The sequence below is a fragment of the Eulemur rufifrons genome, chromosome 1 (assembly GCF_041146395.1).
Source record: "Eulemur rufifrons isolate Redbay chromosome 1, OSU_ERuf_1, whole genome shotgun sequence".
NCBI classification, from domain to species: domain Eukaryota; kingdom Metazoa; phylum Chordata; class Mammalia; order Primates; family Lemuridae; genus Eulemur; species Eulemur rufifrons.
This window is the reverse complement of record NC_090983.1, coordinates 71,796,127-71,817,391: the sequence shown is the minus strand read 5'-3', so window position 1 is coordinate 71,817,391 and position 21,265 is coordinate 71,796,127. Positions and strand designations below refer to the sequence as shown.

Below are 21,265 nucleotides of genomic sequence, written 5' to 3'. Positions count from 1 at the left end.
GGGCTCTTCAGGAAGGCAGTTACGGTGACCAGCAGGGAACAGAAAAGTGCCTTCTTCCTATCCATCCCTGTTCTTAAACAGACATACTAATAGCACAAACTCTGGCATGGTTTCTGTTTCCACTTGTTTTTCATTCTTTAGAATTTTCTTTAGTTATTTGCTTTAACTACCTAGTGGTCTGATGTTCTGATTAATGGTGAAATTATATCACAGTTCTCTTCTATAAAAATATTGAATTTAATAGTATAATGATAATTAGTACAGTTGGCCCTTTGTATCCATAGGTTCCACATCCCTGGATTCAATAACTGCAGATTAAAAATACTCAAATACTGACTTACAGACTTTTCATTCCCTAAACAATACAGAACAACTGTTTACGTAGCATTTACATTGTACTAGGTATTATAAGTAATCTAGACATGATTCGAAGTATATGGGAGGATGTGTGTAGGTGATATGCAAATACAGTCATGCATCACTTAATGATGGGGATATGGTCTAAGAAATGGGTCATTAGGTGATTTTGTCATTGTGGATTCATAGAGTGTACTTACACAAACTTAATGCAGTTACTCGTAGGCTCCAAACCTATACAGCATGTTACTGTACTGAATAGGCAGTTGTAACACAATGGTATTTGTGTATAAACATTTGCAAACATAGAAAAAGTACAGTAAATACAATATAAAAGATAAAGTGGTATGATTGTATAGGATACTTGCCATGCATGGAGCTCACAGGACTGGAAGTTGCTCTGAGTCAATGAATGAGTTGTGAGTGAATGTGAAGGCCAAGGACATTAGTGTCCACTCCTGTAGACTTTGTAAACACTGTACACTTAGGCTACACTAAATTTATAAAAAACTTTCTTCAATAATAAATTAATCTTAGCTCACTGTAACTTTATTACTTCATAAACAAGTTTTTCTTTTTGACTCTTGTAATAACACTTAGCTTAAAACACACATTGTCCACCTGTACAAAAATAATTTTCTTTTGATACTTAATTCTGTAAGCCTTTTCTGTTTAAAAAATTTTTTTTTCCTTTCTATTTAAACTTTCTGTTAATGATTAAGACACAAGCATATGTATTAGTGTGGCCTACACAAGGTCAGGGTAATCAATATCACTGTCTTTCCTCCATATGTTATCCTACTGGAAGGATTCAGGGGCAGTAACAGGCATGGAGCCCTCATCTTCTATGATATCAGTGCCTTTTGGAATACCTTCTGAAGCATCTGCCTGAGGGTGTTTTATGGTTAACTTTTTAATATAAGTAGGAGTACACTCCAACAAAAAGTATGGTGTAGTAAATACTTAAATTGATAGCATAGTCATTTATTATCAAGTATTATGTACTTCACGTAATTGTGCTATACTTTTATATGAAAGAGAATAAATAGTAGATTTGTTTACACCATCATCACAAAAATGTTAATATATTGGACTACAACTTTTATGACAGCTACAATGTCACTGGGTGATAGGAATTTTTCAGCTCCATTATAATCTTGTGAGACCACTGTTGTAAATGCGGTCTGTCATTAACTGAAATCTACTATGGGACATGATTGTGCTGTGCCATTTTGTATCAGGGACTTGAGCATCCTTGGGAGGTCCTGGAACCAATCTCCCACAGACACTAAGAGATGACTATATTTTAAAATTTTTAATCTGAAGACAAGACAGTGTGTTCTTATTTTAAAAATTTATAAAAACAATACAAATATACAAATTAGCAAGCAAATATTAAATCTGTTTCTTGTGTGTGCATGCATATCTGTATATATTCTAGGACAAGTGGGCCACACTATGCCTATTTCTGTGTGTCACTTATTTTCCTGGTAGTTTAGACTTAAAAAGTGAAGCCAAACTATTCACTGATTTCTTTATTGTAGGCTAATTGAACAAGCTCCAACTCAGATGGGAGAAGAGTCAGTGAGGTGGGCAAAACTGGTAATACCATTAGTGGTTCATTCAGCACAAAAGGTACATTTGCGGGGAGCAACTGCTCTGGAGATGGGAATGCCATTATTGCTTAAAAAACAGCAAGAAATAGCGTCTATTACGGAACAGCTTATGACTACTGTAAGTATTAATTTAAGGATTTTCTGGATACTGAATCAGAGGGTTCTGTACTGAGCTTAAAGTGCAGTCTGGGCTTATATTGGTATAACTGCACTATGATCTAGGAATTTAGCTTTGAATTAAAACAAAGAATTTCTTAATATTCTTGTGGTATAAGAAGAAATAAGAATTGCTTAAGTTAATGTAGGCCCATTGCTGCTACATAACCATAAGGGAGGGAGCTGTCTATTCATTATTACTACAGTCTATGCATTTTACCCCATCCCCAGTGAATGGAGAGTAGAAAGCCATTGTATTTTTTTAACCAGCTTTGCTTAAATGGGATTTTATTTCTGAAAAACGGAGAGCATTAATTGATTAAGTGCTGTCTGGGTTGTTACTGTATAATCCCAAAAGATAGAAATTTAATGCACATAAACTTAGTCTGTACAATTAGGTTTTCTGACCTTTGCTCTTACAACATGTATTTATTGAGAACTTGCTATATACATTGCATTGTTCCAAGCACTGTGAATATAGCAGTGAACAAAAGGGGCCTATGGAGTTTATTTTCTAGTGGGAGAAATAATACAGTATATGATGCATTAAGTGAAGAGCACTATGGAGAACAGCAAGGACTGGATAGTGAGTGCCATCAGAGAGGAATGGTGAGGTGGGCAGGGAAGTAGAATCTAGGTGTTTGTATTCTAATATAGTAAAACTCAGATTTGCTGAAAGAATAGGACATTTGAACAGTGATTTGAAAGCAGTGTAGGAGATAGCTGTGTGGATAATGTGGGATAAGCTCATTCTGCATAGAACTGTGAGAGGAAAAGGCCCTGCTGTTATGATTGTGTACCTGGTGGGTATACACAGGAAACACTGGACAGTAAAGCAGCAGAGAGAAGAGTAGGAGATGATGTCAGAGGAAGAGAGGACCCAATACATGGGTCGTTGGGGAGGTCATTGTAAGGATTTGGTTGTTGCTCTGGGTTATATGGAAAGCCATATTTAAAGATTTTGAGCCTAGGAGTGACATGCGATGACTTGGGTTTTGAAGGAGTCACAGGCTGTATTGATCTGGCTGTATTGAGAATAGACTATAGTTGGCTGGTTGAGTAGGAGCAGGGAGACCAGTTAGGAGATATTGCAGTAATCGAGACAGTGAGGATGCCTTCCAGATTCTAAAACCTGGGGTTTTATTTGTTTTTGAAATTCAGGAGACCTCTTGGTAATGTTCAGAGTGTAACTCCAAGTCTACCCCAAGATTTTCATAAATTGTTTTATTTTGACAAGTTTATTCATTTTTAATAGCATATACAAAATTCTTCATGAATTTGAGCTAAAATTTTCTCATATCTGTTGGCCACGAAGCTATTAATGTATTTTTTTTGTTATTAGTATGAGAAGATTAATGTATTATTATTTGAACTCTAGTTAATAGTGTGCATTCTGAATTTTTTAGGGTATATTGGTAGGAAAAAAATATGCTGGATTGATAGATGGTAGGATGGCCAGATAGGTTATAAGACAAAACAGTAAAGTGTTAATGGTAAAATCTAGGTGTTTATATTCAAATATTTACTGTAAAACTCTTTCAGATTTGCTATATGCTTCAGAGTTTTCATTTTGGGTTATTTTGGGAGGTATTTGTATTAATTATGGGAAAAATTATTATCTGGCTGTAAGAATCCATTTTTGAAACTTATTTCTAGATTTTAATGCTGGATTTTTTTTTCCTTTCCAAGAGTTTATTTGGTAAATAATTTTGCTTTTGTTTGCAGAAATTAATCTCAGAACTCCAAAAGCTATTTATGAGTAAAAATGAGACTTATGTGTTAAAATTGTGGCCTTTGTTTGTTAAACTACTTGGAAAGGTAAGTGCACAGTTAATGAAGAATCCACAGTTTTTGTGTGCCATACCCTTTGATTTGTTACCTTTCCTTAGAACAGTTGATCCTAATTATTTGTGCATGCCTTCCTTACAAATTTGCCTATTCACTAAAATTTATTTGTAAACTCCAAATCACTGCTTGGCATAGCATTTTCTGTCATTTGTGGATAGCCAGAGTGGCAAAGAATTTGAGTCACCTAACACATGTTCCCATTTGAAGTCAAGCAAGGTTATGCTCTGCCTTTTTCGTTTTAGCTCTCATACCTTAAATAGGTATCCTTCTTATGGCTCATTATGGGCCTTTTTATGGGCCACATTTTCTGTGCTTTTTCTTGATTTCACAGGTTAAAGTGGTCCTCAGACATAGGGCAAAGTGCTGTCTAGTTCCTAAGCGAACGAAGGCTGTAATATGTACCCAGTGGTAAAAATAAGCTTTGTTCAGGCACAAGTTATAGTCCTTGAGTTTGATGTTAGGGAATCAATGATATAAAATAAGGTATCATTTAACAAGAACATGTAAAACAAGGTTATATATTGAACAGGTGACTAAATGTGACCAGAGACTCAGAGAAACTTAACCCTGTGTTTCCCATAGGAGCCATCAAAATTCACTAATTCAGTGTTTGAGGTGATCTTATAGAACATAGCTACAGTGAATAATGAGAATCATTCAGCCAGTTTTTTTGGCATTGGGTGGGGGTGCACTTATTTTATTGTGGTAAAATGTTAAAACTCATTTCTGAATTGGTTGTATTTTTGTTGTGGTAGTTTATTATATATATTTTGCATGTTAATCCCTTATCAGTTATGTAATTTGCAAATATTTCATTCTGTAGGTTTTCTTTAGGCTTTCTTGATAGCATCCATTGCACAAAGTTTTTAATTTTGATGGAAGTACAATGTGTTTTGTCTTTTGTTGTTGCCTGTGCTTTTGGTGCCATGTTTATGAAGTTGTTAAATTCAGTGTTGTGACTCATTCCCTATGTTTTCTTCTAAGAATTTTATAGTTTTATAGTTTTAGATATTCAGTTTAGATCTTTGAACCATTTTGAGTTAATATTTGGAAATAGTGTAAGGTAAGGGTCCACATTTATTCTTTTGCATGTGGATGTTCCGTTTTCCCAGCACCATTTGTTGAAAAGACTATTTTCCTTTTTGAATGATTGTGGTACTCCTGTTGAAAATGAATTGAGCATATGTGCAAGGATTTAATTCTGAGCTTAATATTCTGTTGTGTTGGCCTTTATGCCCGTCTTTGTGCCACTACCATATGTCTTAATTACTATAGTTCTATAGTGAAATTCTCCAGTTTTATTCTCTTTCAAGATTGTTTTGGCTATTTGAGTCTGTTGGAATTCCATATGAATCTGAGAATTGTCTTACCTATAATCTCTGAAAAAGGCTGTTGGAATCTCAATAGGGATTGCAATGAATCTGTAGATTGCTTTATTTACGTCTTTAATTTCTTTAATGCTTTGTAGTTTTCATCATCCTTGGCTAGGTCTATTCTTAAGTATTTAATTCTTTTAGGTGCATATTATAAATGGAATTGCCTTCCTAATTTCCGTTTCGTATTGTTTATGTTGGTGTGTAGAACTGATTTTCATATGTTGGTCTTGTTCTCTGCTGAATTTGTTTATTAGATCTGGTAGTTTTCTTGTGGATTCTTTGCTATTTCCAAAGTCAAGTTTTTTTTTGTTATTTATAGTCTGTGAAGATTACATGTGCTTTGTAGACTCATAGGACTGTTAATGTTTGTGTAATTTTTTCTTGTGATGCATTGTTTACTTGTCATTTTTCCATTTTACACTATTTTTTAGTATTCCCATTTGAATCATATAATATTTGGAAGTATTTTAGTAGTTACCCAGTTTTCTTGATTTTTATCTCATTTTTGCCATTTTATTATCAGACGTTACTATTTTCTACATTTCTTTTTCATTCATGAGTTTAGGTCTTTAATCAATATTTTTTCCTGTTTCAGTCTGTTTGAAAAGGTTGTTTTTATTAGTTTCAGGTTTCAATATTTTTCTCTAATATTGATTATATTTTTTCATATAAATATGTGTTTTCTTTGGTGTTACCTTGATAAAGTTTGGGATTTATCTACCTTCTTAATTTTATGGTTTAGAAATGTTCTGTTATGTAGTTACTTCATCAAGCCTTATGTTTTTGATATTGAATTTTGAATGTGTATAGAATTCAGTATTTTCTTAAATACTTGAGACTTTACACATCTGTTATTACACATAACACGTCTTTTTTATGTTTTGTGAGTAATTTGTCTTTTGTCTTTCTGTTAAATTATGAGGTCCTGAGAGTATATGTTAAATGAATGAATAAATGAATGATAATAATGCCTTTATTTTGTTTCATGCAGATAAATAACTTTTTAATTATTTTCTTTTTCTAGACTTTGCATCGAAGTGGGAGTTTCATCAATTCTCTGTTACAGCTGGAAGAACTGGGATTTCGTAGTGGATCACCCATGATTAAAAAAATAGCTTTTATTGCTTGGAAGAGTTTAATAGATAATTTTGCTTTAAATCCAGGTAAGTAAATAATATTCTATCTATTTTGATTTTTCTATAAATTCATTTTACTTAAGCAAGATAAAAACATGAAGCTTTTCTGATTCTTTGGACTTTTTATTGAAACTTAGCTATCACTGAATTTTTTTATTTTGAGTGAACCGGAATAAATTTGTCGTGAAAATAGAATTCAAAGGCTAGACATTGAAAAACACAATGTAAAATTTGTTTGACATTATTTCAAAAACAGAACAAAGTGAAAATTGCCATTTGTGACTTTGTTAGCACTGAGTTGAGTACTTTTTGCACATCTCACTTAATCTTCACGATGCATCTGACATAAAAATATTACTGCTATTTTAGAGGGATTAATTTACCAAAGGACATATAGCCAGTAGATGATAGGAGACAATTGTGATTGCCATGGAATAAAGGTATCAGTGACTGGTGACCTTTTTTCTTTCAGAATCTCTAGAGAAGTACCTAGCAGTGGGTTAACATTGATATATGGAAGTGATTCCTTTTAGTTTACCTTAACCATATCTTGTCCAGTGGAGTTGTTTGATAGTCTATTTATAAGTCAGAGTATTTAGCTCAAAAGTTAGTATGACTTAACTAGGTGGTAGTTAATTGTAGATTTAATCAATGTTATATGTTTACAAGATCTACTGAGTACTGTTGATTTTAGTCCTATATTTTTTTCTGCCAAAGACCATTAGTAATCCCTTTTCTTCCCCTTTTTAGTGTTTTGTAAGATGATTATTTGCATTAATCATGATTTTACTAAAAATATTGTTAAAAGTACACTTTTGGAAAAAATTTTTAACTGAAAATGTCACCCTTTTTTAGTTTATAAGCAGATAAGTATTTGGGTCTATCTTTTTTTTTTTTTTTTTTTTTTTTTTTTTTTTTGTTGAGACAGAGTCTCACTTTGTTGCCCAGGCTAGAGTGAGTGCCGTGGCGTCAGCTTAGCTCACAGCAACCTCAGACTCCTTGGCTTAAGCGATCCTACTGCCTCAGCCTCCCGAGTAGCTGGGACTACAGGCATGCGCCACTATGCCCGGCTAATTTTTTCTATATAGATTTTTAGTTGTCCATATAATGTCTTTCTATTTTTTTTAGTAGAGACGGGGTCTCGCTCAGGCTGGTCTCGAACTCCTGACCTTGAGCAATCCACCCGCCTCGGCCTCCCAGAGTGCTAGGATTACAGGCGTGAGCCACCGCGCCCGGCCGGGTCTATCTTATATACCTGGCAGTGTGAAGTAATATTGGGAACTAAAATCTGTTGGGATTATGTATGTTTGCATATTAAAGCATAAAATAGAAATGGCTCAAAGAAAGTAAATGAAATTCCTTGTTGTTTGAAGTAAGTCCAGAGCTAGAGAGTCTGGACTCTGGCTGACCAGTGTGGATTCAGCCATCTCATTCCCTGATGACGTCCTGTCTTTTTGTTCTGTCATCTTCAGTATGCCTTAAATGCAAACTATGGGAAGGGAGGGAAGGCAGAAGAGCAAGCAGAAAGGACCTCTTCCCAGCTGAGTCAGCTACCTATAAAGAGCCCCACATACACTTCCACTTAAATCTCATTGGGTAGAATGACTTAATGGCAGACTAGAAAAAGAAGTTAAAAATTGGGTACCCGGCCGGGCGCGGTGGCTCACGCCTGTAATCCTAGCACTCTGGGAGGCCGAGGCAGGTGGATCGCTCGAGGTCAGGAGTTCAAGACCAGCCTGAGCAAGAGTGAGACCCCGTCTCTACTAAAAATAGAAAGAAATTACATGGACAACTAAAATATATATATACAAAAAATTAGCCGGACATGGTGGCGCATGCCTGTAGTCCCAGCTACTCGGGAGGCTGAGGCAGTAGGATCGCTTAAGCCCAGGAGTTTGAGGTTGCTGTGAGCTAGACTGACGCCACGGCACTCACTCTAGCCCGGGCAACACAGTGAGACCCTGTCTCAAAAAAAAAGAGAAAAAAAAAAAAAAAAGAGAAAAAAAAAAAAATGGGTACCCATCACTGTCCTGAGTAAAATCAGGTTTTGTAATAAAAGCAGACTGGTTTATTACATGGCAGCTAGTAATCTTTGCTACTGGAGGGATATTACCATGGAGTCCCTCTCATGAATAGAATAGGAGTCAAAAAAAGGAAGTGTCTCTGGAGGACTTGTTCTCACAGTGATCTGACTTTATTTTCTTATAGAAGTGTTAATCAAAATAGCTAAGTGGCAGAATAGTTGTAAGAAACATTAATGAATGCTGTTCTACCAAATACAAAGACTTGACTGATGTTTCAAAATCCTTTTCAAATCTTGTTGACAAGTTACTTGAGCACAGACTAGGTTAATTTTGATTCCCCAGTCCTGTTCATACAGTATACTTCTGATATAAATGTTTAAAAATTAGATTTTAAAAACCTCATTATTAAGGTAGGGCAGACTTAAATCTGAATAAATCTATTTAGAGTTCCAAAATGGAATCAGTGGCCGAAACGGTAATGTAGTTTGATAGAATAAATAACTAGTTGATGTTTTTTTTTAAATGATAGCCTTTTTTGACATAATTTAAAATTATGCCTGTATTTCTTTATCAGATGGGGAAAATTAAAATGCTAAAGCAGCTAGGACAGTATTTCTCAAAGTTTTGGCATTTTTGTGCTGGATAATTTGTTGTTGGACAGTCTTGGGTTTTGTAGGAAGCTTAGCGGCATCCTTGGTCTCTACTGACTAGAAGCCAGTTAGCATTCACTTAGTTGTGAGCAAAAAGTAATTGTAGGCATTGCCAGATGTCCCCTGGTGGGAAAATCACCGCTGGCACATAATATCTAATAAATATACCTATTGGTTTTTTTGGAGACAGAGTCTCGCTCTTTTGCCCTGGCTAGAGTGCTGTGGCGTCAGCCTAGCTCACAGCAACCTCAAACTCCTGGGGTTAATCAATCCTACTGCCTCAGCCTCCCGAGTAGCTGGGACTACAGGCATGTGCCACCATGCCCGGCTAATTTTTTCTATATATTTTTAGTTGTCTAGATAATTTCTTTCTATTTTTCAGTAGAGACAGGGTCTTGCTCTTGCTTAGGCTGGTCTCCAACTCCTGACCTCGAGCGATCCTCCTGCCTTGGCCTCCCAGAGTGCTAGGATTATAGGTGTGAGCCACCGCACCCAGCCTACCTATTGATTTTTTAAGTATACTCTTGTCTAAATAAGTGTTTTTGATCCACCTGTACTGGAGTTTGTCAAAGTGAAAATTTTTGGTAGAGCAAGAACCGCCTGGTGATTTTTTAGTTTTTTAATCTTTTGCTATGGTAAAAAGAGACTGTTGCTTAGCTCATTTTTAAAATTTAGCTCTTAATTAAGTCTTTTACTTGTGCTTATTTTCTTTTAAGATATACTGTGTAGTGCAAAAAGACTCAAGTTGTTAATGCAGCCTTTGAGTTCAATCCATGTAAGAACAGAAACTCTAGCATTAACAAAACTAGAAGTCTGGTGGTATTTACTGATGAGACTTGGACCTCATCTTCCTGCTAATTTTGAACAGGTAACATTACAAGTGTTGACTGTAATACTCTATGTGTTTTTTAATTAATGTGTTCTGAAATTCTTGCCAATTTTTGCCAAGTATTAGCAGACTACAATATATAAAAGATCTTTTTCCTGGCACAGAACTTCATTTCTTGCAAAGGATATTTTTCAGTTGCCTGAAATTGAATGCTTTTACGAAAGCTTTTTTAATCAGCAAACACTCAAATATCTATTCTTACTCTAGAAGCATAATGCTTTTTAAGAAGGACTTTTTTTCCAGAGGGTTTAGAGTATAATTGAGAGTAAAATCAACATTAGTGAAACAGAAATCACGTGCTACACTGGAGAATCAAATTTGATCAATTCTTATTTTTTGTTTCTCCTTTTTCTAGTCTACATCGTGATAACCATTTAATTCCATTGTAGTTTTTTTTAATTGTTAGAAAATGATTTTATAAATTCCTTTGGATTTTGATATCCTTACTGGTATTTAGATATAAAGTTTAATCTTACCTAAACCCTTTTTTCAGCAATTATTCTCATCCTTGGTTTCTGAATTTTTTTTTACAGTTAAATGAAAAAGGGTAGCTCTGATAGGTAGTCCTTGTCTTAATGAATTTTGGAAAGGAGGACTTAATGTACTTGAGTCATTTTAGTAAATGCTTAATTTTTTAATATTTGAGGCTTTTAAATTTGATATAACATGAAGTAATTGAGGAGGGATGTTGCTATTAATATGTAATTGGGATCATGAGTTTTCCAAATTCTATCCTTGTAAAGGTTCTAACAGGCTATTCTTATCTATTTGTCCAACATTAATTGAAATAGCATATTCAGCGACTAGATGTGACTGGTGCTAGAATGATTTTAGAAAAGAGCTTTCAGTTGTCGTAGTTCATATTTTCTAGAGTGTGTTTTATAAAAGTTAAAATGAATCTGCTAATGTGTAAAATTCAGACATTATTTGCAAAAGTTGTTTTTGCATATAAACATAGATAATACACATTTAGGGCAAATAGTGATAAAAATTTTCATTTTCCTAAATTTCATTTATTTAGCCTGTTTGTGCATGAAAACAACTACTAAAATTCAGTATATCAAGAGAATTAAGATTGCTTTTTGAAGAAATTTATATTATGCAAAGCTTTTTAAAAATACCACAATTATTCAGTTTACAGATAAACATTTTCCCTACTTTGACCCCAATAGGTTTGTGTGCCTCTGATACAAAGCACTATAAGCATTGATTCTAATGCTTTACCTCAAGGCAATTCATCTCGTGTAGCTATTTCTCCAGGGTTAAATCCTATGACTCCTGTACACAAAGGTAAGCAGTAGGCATTCTTGTTTTTTTCCTCTTTTACAGAAGGCTTCTAGAGGTTTTGCTCAAGTGTTTTTCACATGAAATGAAGGACTTCATAATTTTTAGGTCCCTTACCAAAAAATCTATGTTCTTGCTTGTTTTCTTTATGTTACTGCTTACTGTTGTGAGTGTATTATTGTCGTTAGAAAAGATGAATGTTTTTCCTACCACATTATATGAATTACATTACAAACAAACAGTTCAGAATGGCTAACATGAAATTCTGTTGGTGTCAGAACCAGAATCTTAGTGCTATTAAAAAAAACAATACAGCAGATAAAAGAAATATGGGTTAGTATGTCTCCTATTAAAAGATAGCTATTTGCTATTTATTATTTTATGTCATTCTGAGTCTTTTAAATTTTTATATTTAAGTTACAGAAAGGCCTGCATATTAATATTTCAAGGTATAGATTAATGCCTGAGAAAGTCAAACTAAAAATATTTCAAGGTATATTTTATTGAAATAAAATATATGCATTTGAGTAGCTAATAGAAAATAAGCTTACATAACTTACCATTTCTTTTTTTTAAAGGTGCTTCCTCCCCATATGGAACCCCTGTAACTCCACGAATGAACTTGAGTTCGAATTTAGGTGGAATGGCTGCGATTCCTTCCATTCAACTTCTGGGACTTGAAATGATGCTTCATTTTTTGTTGGGTCCAGAAGTCTTGAGTTTTGCTAAGCACAACAAACTTGTACTGAGTCTAGGTATTTAAATATTTGTAAAATAATTTATTTTTTTAGGTCTTTAAAGACAGAGTCTTGTTCTGTCACCCCGGCTGTAGTGTAGTGATGGGATCATAGCTCATTGTAGCCTCGAACTCCTAAGCTCTAGGGCTATCAACATGCGCTATCACTCCTGGCTAATTTTTTTAATTTTAGAGAGATAAGGTCTCTAACGTAGAGGTGGGATCTCTGTGTGGTCCAGCCTGGTTTGAAAACTCCTGGCTTCAAGCAATCCTCCCATCTTGGCCTCCCAAAGTGCTGGGATTACAGGTGTGAGCCACCGTGGCCAGCCTAATTTCAATTATTAAAATAGGCCAGAACTCAAATGTGTTAGGTTGAGAAGTGTTATTTTCCCCACAGCCAAAATGCTTTATAATAGTGTATGAAATAAGTATTAATCTTTTTAATAGAAAGCACATTTCTTAATAGACCATTTAAAATTTTACAGTAAGAAATTTATTTCATACATTTTTTGTTTTGCATAATCATCCTCTGTTTTTCCTCTTTCAGAGCCACTTGAACATCCATTAATCAGCAGCCCTTCTTTTTTTTCCAAACATGCAAATGTACTTACCACTGCTGTTCATGATAGCTTTGTTGCAGTTGGAAAAGATGCCTCTGGTAAATATTTAAGAGAAATTTTTAAATTATTTGTTCAAAGCTGTATTTAAAAGGAAGATAAAATAGCAGATACTTATATGATACCACTTTATTGGCCATATTGTGCAACAAGAGCTTTACATATATTGATTTAATACTCACTGCAACCTTCTGTGTTAATCCGTTTTGCAAATGGGGAAACTGGGTTGTATGGAGAAGTAAATAACTTATGCAAAGTCACACAGTAAATGGTAGAGCTGTATGATTCATGCTCTACCTGTGGAGTCTGTGGTTCCAGCATCTGCAATCTAAACCTCTTTGTTCTATGGTGTATCAAATAGGAGCAGAAATTTCAAAATAGTTTGCTGTTTAACTGATTGGATGATGAATCACATATGTTTATCTATTGGTTTTCAGATATCCTTCTGAATCTTTGTTTTTCCTTATCTTAAAAGTGATAGTTATTCAATACAGAAAATTCAGGAAATAAAGATGATGGAAAAAAGACAAAGCATTTAGCCTTAGTTGTACAGCCCAGTGTTGACATGTTACAGTCCTTTAAAAAACATGTTTGATTTAAACAAAAATGAGGTGATAATGTTTTAGAAACTTATTAAAGTGTTGAGTATCATAGAAATTAAATTATTAAGTTCAATTTGTTATTTTTTTAGTATAGGGAACAAAAAGGAGAGTTTTTGTTAGTCATATGTACTTTATTAAAAATTCTCGTTTATTTGGTTTGACAGATGCAGTTGTCAATGCTATCTGGAAGGAGCTCATTAGCTTGGTGAAGTCAGTTACTGAATCAGGTACGCACTGTTGTACTCATCAAATGATAAATGATTTTTATAGCATCCAGTGAATTGTTTGGCTTTCATATGTAAAATGTATTTTAAAATCTTTATATAGTATCACAGCTTCCAGAATTTAATTTGTAGTTGACTCTTGAACAGTGCTGGGTTTAGGGGTGTCCAACCCCCATGCAGTTAAATCCGCATATAACTTTTGACTCCCCGGAAACTTAATCACTAATAGCCTACTATTGACTGGAAACCTTACCAATGACTCAAAGGTTGATTAACATATTTTGTATGTCATATATATTATATACTCTAATAATAATGTAAGTTAGATAAAAAATGTTCTTAGGAAGAGAAAATATTTACTGTTTACTAAGTGGAAGCGGATTATCATAAAAGTCTTCATGTTGAGTAGGTTGAGGAGGAGGAAAAAAAGGAGGAGTTGGTCTTGCTGTCTCAGGGGTGGCAGAGAAGGAAGAAAGTCTGAGTATAAGTGGACCCATGCAGGTCAAATTTGTTTAAAGGTCAACTGTACTTTAAATAAAGCACTTATTGTTGATTTTAGTAAAAAATAATTTTTTATAGCTAAGTGCATGTATTCACCACTAAGAATACCACACCCTTCCTTTTGCTTTTTGATAGGTAACAAAAAAGAGAGACCAGGTTCTGAAGTTTTGACCCTCTTAATAAAATCTTTGGAAAGCATAGTCAAGTCTGAAGTATTTCCTGTGTCCAAAACACTGGTGAGTATAATACCTGTATGTTGGACATTAAAAAGCATATTCTGAGATTGAATTTTACATTGAGGATATTGCACAGATTAAGTTTGGGAAGATTTTTTTTTTTTTTTTAAATAGAGACAAGGTCTCACTCTGTTGCCCAGCCTGGAGTACAGTGGTGTCATCGTAGTTTACTGTAGCCTCACTCCTGGGCTTAAGCAATCCTCCCAGCTCAGCCTCCCAAAGTGCTAGAATTATAGGCGTGAGCTGCCGTGCTCAGCCGGAAAGACATTTTTTATATCAAGTGTTTATCTCCAGTTTAGTCCTGTGGTAATAAATGCCATTAGTGACTTATATTGACTTTAGAACCATTCAAAACCTTTTTAATAAGGTAAATGACTATAACAGTAACTACAAAAATCTTGTACAAAAATCTTTAACATGATAAGTAAAGGAGTCAACCATACAGAGAAAATGAGGTAAAGGGTATGAAACGAACTAAAGAAACTAAAATGTTTGATAATTTTATGACAAGATTGCTGAGCACCAATAATAATTAGCTGATACATTGTTTTAAATTAACTCTCTTTAACCGAGATAATGATTTTGATATTAAATATTTTTTAACCTAGATAGTAGAGAAGGAAAAATGAATTGGAAATAATTTTTATAATAGTGTGAACCTCCCAAAATAAGTTGCAGATGGAACAAACAATACTCTATTTCTAAATTCTTTTTCATTCTGTTTCTTTTATATACTATGACAATTATATGTTCTGTGGCAGTATAGCATAGAAATTAATAGCAAGGGCTCTGGAGCAGACTAGTTTGAATCCTGGCCCAACTATTTGTTAGCTGAGTGGATTTGGTCAATTCTCTTGGCCTTATACAACCTCATTTGTAAAAAGTGAACATAGTAATTGCTTTAAAGATTAAATGAATTGATACATTCAAAGTACTATGGGCCAGGCACAAAATAAATGCTATCTATTGTTATCATTAGTGTCTTTGAAATGATAGTATGTGAAAGCATATTTTTACTAACATAACCCTTTGTCATATTGTTATGACCCTTGAGTTATGTAGTGCATATTAATACTACCAGCATTGTAGTATTTTTGGAGGGCAGTTTGGTTGGCTTAGTCAGATTTTGAGTTAGCAATCTTAGAAACAACTTTTAGTTAGTAATCTTTTGAATATTTGCTTCAGGTAGTAGGGATTATTTAATTCATTGCAGAATTTCTTTCAGCAGTATTAAAAAAATAAAAATAGCCTCAAGGTCCATTAACAGAATTAATTATGGGCATTCATATAGCAATATCCACATATATTGATGGCAAAACTCCATAACAAAGTGAAATTAAAGGTCAGTTGCAAAGTTGAATATCGTTAATGGTTTACACACAGTATATCTCAATTAATGGTTTAAAAGAATGTATAACAGCCCAAGGAAGTTACGTGTTTCTCTGTGTACTTACATGTATGGAAATTTAGGAGAGCTAGGAAAATGGACTCCAAACTGAAAGCATTGATTATCCCTGGAGATTAAGGACTCTCTTGTTTTACTTTCTGTATTTCTGTGTTTGAACTTAAACTGATATGAATATATTCTTGTTAATGGATATATTTTGATTAATGAGTGGACAATATCTGTAATAAATTATTAAATTAAAAATAGTTAACACTGGCAGACTTTTACTAAGGAAAGTAATATTTTTATGGCTAATTTACTGTAAAACCTTTTCTCTTTCTTAGGTCCTCATGGAAATTACAATTAAAGGACTTCCTCAGAAAGTATTAGGTTCACCAGCATATCAGGTTGCTAATATGGATATTCTTAATGCAAGTATCTTAAATGTAATGATACAAAGATTGGCCAAAAAAAAGTTTTTATATTTCCCTTTCTTTAAAAAAAAAAAAGTAATACTTATTGTAAAATTCTGAGAGTAGTGGATTTGAAATATGTTGACTAAAGGGAAAACTTGATAGACAAAGTAATAAGTTAATGTAAGAATTAAATAATACGGTGCTATGTGAATAATGAAAATATTTTCCTTATTTCCGTAAAAGACTCTAGAAGGAATGTTTTCTATTTGTTTATATATAACACATATATAACAGTAGCGCTAGTTACTGTTACAAGTTTTAGAAACTTAAGAACATTAACTTAATAATGTAAAAGATACTTGCTATATGTGAGATGTAGGTATTGTGGGCCTAGCAATTTTAAGTTAATGTTTTTATATCTGGAATCTCTCACCATTTCTTGATTTCTCATGTAGAGGAAATCAGCCATGATAGGAATATAAAGGACCAGATTTCTGTGTATAGTTCTAGGAAATAAATTTGTTATCATTTTTGTTATATCCTAAGTAATGGCAAAAGTTAAATTTCTCATGCTGTAAAAATTACATTTCCTACATAACTGATTGTAGAAAACAAGTATATTATTCTTTGTAACTGAGAAGAGTTCATTCTCTTCTTCAGGGGACTCCAGCTTTGTTCTTAATTCAATTAACTTTCAACAGTCTCTTGGAATGTGGTATAGCAGATGAAAGGTAAGCTTGTACTTTAAATAGAAAAGTTATGTAATGAATGAGATTTTTAAATTTTTAAACAATTTCATAAGTTTTTAAAAATCAAAATGACTTTAGAATTTATTTTTTGTTTCCCTGTCAATTTCTATTTTTAGAATTTTGTTAAAGTTCAATTAATGTATTTTCTGTAAAACGTACAGGTTAATGCATTGTTCATAATTTTTTCTTCAGGTTTTTTCTCAATCTTGAAGCACTTGTAAGCTGTGTTCTTTCTGGTCCAACTTCACCATTAGCTTTCAGTGACTCTGTTTTAAATGTTATTAATCAAAATGCAAAGCAGTTGGAAAACAAGGAACATCTCTGGAGAATGTGGAGTATTATAGTCACCCCATTAACTGAATTGATTATTAAGGTATGCTGTAAGTCTGCTACATATTTCCCCCAAAATTTAGAGAATATTTCCTCCTCTCTTTTTTTTTTTTTTTGAGACAGAGTCTCGCTTTGTTGCCTGGGCTAGAGTGTGTGCCATGGCATCAGCCTAGCTCACAGCAACCTCAAACTCCTGGGCTCAAGCGATCCTCCTGCCTCAGCCTCCCGAGTAGCTGGGACGACAGGCATGCGCCACCATGCCCAGCTAATTTTTTCTATATATATTTTAGTTGGCCAGATAATTTCTTTCTATTTTTAGTAGAGATGGGGTCTCGCTCTTGCTCAGGCTGGTCTCGAACTCCTGACCTCGAGCGATCCACCCGCCTCGGCCTCCCATCCTCCTTTTTTCTTATTGGAGAACATGGGAAAATGAATAGAAGTTTGAATGTAAATAGATGATGTTAAATAGTTTTTTCTAGTGAAATTGGTAAATCATCTTCTCTTTGGATTGATTCATTGCATTTCTGCTTACTGATAAAAAGTACAACTTAATGGGGACTAATCAGGTTCGTTTTCTCCAGTAATGATTATAAAACTAGAAGGCTCACACATAATATGCATAAATTTTCTTGTTTATATATTCAGTTGTTTCAGTAGTTGTACTAATAGGTGATAATAACAGTGTCCTTTTTTGTCCTTGAGACACAGTCTTGCTCTGTGACCTCCACCCCACCCCACCCTCCATAGAGTGCAGTGGCGTCATTGTAGCTCACAGCAACCTCAAACTCCTGGGCTCAAGCAATCCTCTTGCCTCAGCCTCCAAAGTAGCTGGGACTATAGACGTGTGCCGCCATGCCGGGCTGATTTTTCTATTTTTGGTAGAGATGGCGTCTCATCCTTGCTCAGGCTAGTCTCAAACTCCTGAGCTCAAGCAGTCCTCCCACCCTGGCCTCCCAGAGTGCTAGGATTATACTAATAGGTGTGAGCCATTGCACCTGGCCAACAGTGTTCATCTTGACTAGGCTGTATATTCCCATGGTCAAGCCATGTTGCTCATTACCTCAGAGCTATATAGTGTCCCCCTAAGTCAAGAATCTTTTAAGAGTCCACTAATCCATACATTTGAATACTTACAAAATCAACAGGGAATGGAGCACAGGTTTTGTTACTATTCATGATTTTTTAGCTTCATTATCAGTCTTTAATTGGAAGTACGTATTCTCTGGCTAATTCCACTGTAACTAACTGAAAAGTGAAATGAAGACTTCAAAGAAATTTTTTACATTACAATGAAGTAGCCCTTGTTTTGGCTACACAAGGTAGCACACTATTAAACATATTCTTCTGGAAGAAAAATAGTTTACGTTCCTCAATAGCTTCCCACTGTTGGAAGGGTAGCAGAGACCCTTTAAAGTCCTTGTGTGAATGCTATCTATGTATAGTAGAAGATTTCAGAGTTGCCTCTGGGATTCTTTTTTAGGACTAAAACATAGCACATTACTTTCCCAGGGTTGCTGTTATTAACAAATTACCACAAACTCACAGCTTAAAACAGCAGGGATTTATTCTTACAGCTCTGGAGACCAGATATCCAAAATCAAGGTGTTAAGTAGGATTGGTTTCTTCTGGAGTTGTGAGGGAGAATCTGTTTATGCCTCTCGGTTTGTAGTTGCTGGCATTCCTTGTCCTTCTGTGGCTTGTAGCCACATCACTTGAATTTCTGCATCCATCCTCACATGGTAGTCATCCCTGTGTCAATCCAAATTTTTCCTTTCTTATAGGGACGCTATTCATTGGATTTGGGCCTGCCCTAATCCAATATGACTCATCTTAACTTGGTTACATCTGCAAAGACCTTATTTCCAAATAAGGTCATGTTCCCAGGTTCTAGGGATTAGGAGTTCAGCATCTCTTGAATATCTCCTTATTGGGAGACACAACTATACCTACTTACATATGTTATGTTACTACTTAGTATTAGAATTAGATGGTAATTTGTCTAACTTCTGCATTATTTTTCTTATTTCAGACCAATGAAGTGAATCAAGGTGATGCCTTAGAACATAATTTTAGTGCCATCTATGGTGCATTGATTTTACCAATAAACCATATTTTTTCAGTACAGGAATTTCCAGTGGTAAGGCATTGTCAAGTTTTTATGTGTAAGAAATTTGTGCTTTTCTGGAAATACTTCACTCTTTATAATGAGTTTTTACAATAATTTTTCCTAAAATAAGACTTCCTTATGACTTTGTTATTAGCTTAGGAGAAAGGGAAATGGTGAAAGAAGAGAGAAGTTCCTTTGGACCTTTGATAATTGCTGATATTTATGGCATTATTTCATCTTTTCAATTAGAACTGGGGAGGGGGTGTTACTACCCTATGTTAATCTCTTCTGTGACACATTAAATGGTCCACTGTTTATTAAAAATGTTAAAGATGTGTTGATTCTGGCAGTTTGATACATAGGTATACCTTTATGAATTTTCTTTTTTTTTTTTATTAGGCCACTATGAAGACCTTACTTAGAACTTGGTCAGAATTATATAGAGCATTTGCTCGCTGTGCTGCTTTGGTGGCAACAGCAGAAGAGAACTTGTGCTGTGAGGAACTTTGTTCCAAGATAATGTCCAGTTTGGAAAATGAAGGCCTTTCAGTAAGTTTTGTCATAGTACTGCTTCTTTTGTTGTTTTTAATTTAAAGGATTCTTTTCAAGTCAGTGGGGATAACATTTGTGAACTATCACTAGTGCTTCTGTTTTATAAGTGACTAAGTTAATATTGAAAATAAGTACAGCTTTGTGAAATAATATTGTGTATTTGGGCTTTAGGGTTCATGTTTTAGGATCATTAACAGTGAGGATCTTTTACTGCTCTACTGTATACTTCCTTGTGCTTATGCCATTCTAGATTAAGAGCACAAGGCCCTTAGTGTCCTGGACCTCACTTTCCTTGTATCTATCTGTTAGACCTTTGAAGTCAATCCCTTTGAAAGTTTGTTTAGTCTTAAAAATACCTCGTTTTACTCCTTCCTTCCCTCAATAAAGATATCATTCTAGAGTAGACCTTTTTGTATTTACACATGTAGTTTACATAATTGCATATATGTATGAATATGAATGCAGTATGAAATCCTATTCTGAAATTATGCAAGTTTTCATAAAACACTGTCTTGGCCTTTTTGCAAGTCCAGATAGCTCTATTATTCCTTTTAACTGCTATATAGTATTCTGTAGTATGACTGTACCATTATTTGGAATTCTCCTGTTTTATGGACATTTAGGTTGTTTTCAGTTATTTACTACCATGTGTAATCCTAGTGATTGTCTTCACGCACAAGTCACTGTTTTTCTATGCAGAAGTTGGTTTGTTTTTTTCTTTTTATTAAGAGACAGGATCTCTACTTTGTTGTGCAGGCTGATCTCAAACTCCTGGCCTCAAGCAAAATCCTCCTGTCTCGGGGCTCCCAATTCGCTAGAATTACAGGCGTGAGCCACCGCACCCAGCCCTCTGTGCAGATTATTGAAATAAGATTTGTGCTTGTTTCCTTTACATGTTGCTAATATCTGACCTATTTTAATGGGGGATAAAAGAAAGTAAAAATATATTTTGTTAAATTCCTATTGTAAATGTTTTTAATAACAGCAAAATGTTTTATTTTTTTTTTTTGTTGAGACAGAGTCTCACTTTGTTGTCCAGGCTAGAGTGAGTGCCGTGGCGTCAGCTTAGCTCACAGCAACCTCAGACTCCTTGGCTTAAGCGATCCTACTGCCTCAGCCTCCCAAGTAGCTGGGACTACAGGCATGCACCACTATGCCCGGCTAATTTTTTCTATATAGATTTTTAGTTGTCCATATAATGTCTTTTCTATTTTTAGTAGAGACGGGGTCTCGCTCTTGCTCAGGCTGGTCTCGAACTCCTGACCTCGAGCGATCCACCCGCCTCGGCCTCCCAGAGTGCTAGGATTACAGGCGTGAGCCACCGCGCCCGGCCAGCAAAATGTTTTAAGTTCCCCTTCACACATCTTGCCAGCGGTAACCATTACCGATAGTTAGATATTCATCTTTTTAATATTTTTAGTGCATTTATATACATATCCTCTGCTTTTAAATATTAGCACAATTCTGATTAT

General features: G+C 34.6%; 1 protein-coding gene across 2 annotated transcripts in view; it reads left to right on the top strand.

The window, feature by feature from the left end:
• The window catches only part of RIF1 (replication timing regulatory factor 1), a 52,143-nt gene that overhangs the window by 5,095 nt on the left and 25,783 nt on the right, over positions 1-21,265 (top strand). For both annotated transcript variants that reach the window (XM_069472735.1, XM_069472727.1), the window contains exons 6-19: positions 1,902-2,091; positions 3,855-3,947; positions 6,378-6,516; positions 9,880-10,031; positions 11,225-11,342; positions 11,915-12,091; positions 12,620-12,730; positions 13,456-13,518; positions 14,152-14,252; positions 15,984-16,070; positions 16,716-16,786; positions 16,997-17,177; positions 19,164-19,271; positions 19,641-19,790. In XM_069472735.1, coding sequence (XP_069328836.1) covers positions 1,902-2,091; positions 3,855-3,947; positions 6,378-6,516; positions 9,880-10,031; positions 11,225-11,342; positions 11,915-12,091; positions 12,620-12,730; positions 13,456-13,518; positions 14,152-14,252; positions 15,984-16,070; positions 16,716-16,786; positions 16,997-17,177; positions 19,164-19,271; positions 19,641-19,790 — 1,741 coding nt within the window. The remainder of the gene's footprint in view (positions 1-1,901; positions 2,092-3,854; positions 3,948-6,377; positions 6,517-9,879; positions 10,032-11,224; positions 11,343-11,914; positions 12,092-12,619; positions 12,731-13,455; positions 13,519-14,151; positions 14,253-15,983; positions 16,071-16,715; positions 16,787-16,996; positions 17,178-19,163; positions 19,272-19,640; positions 19,791-21,265) is intronic.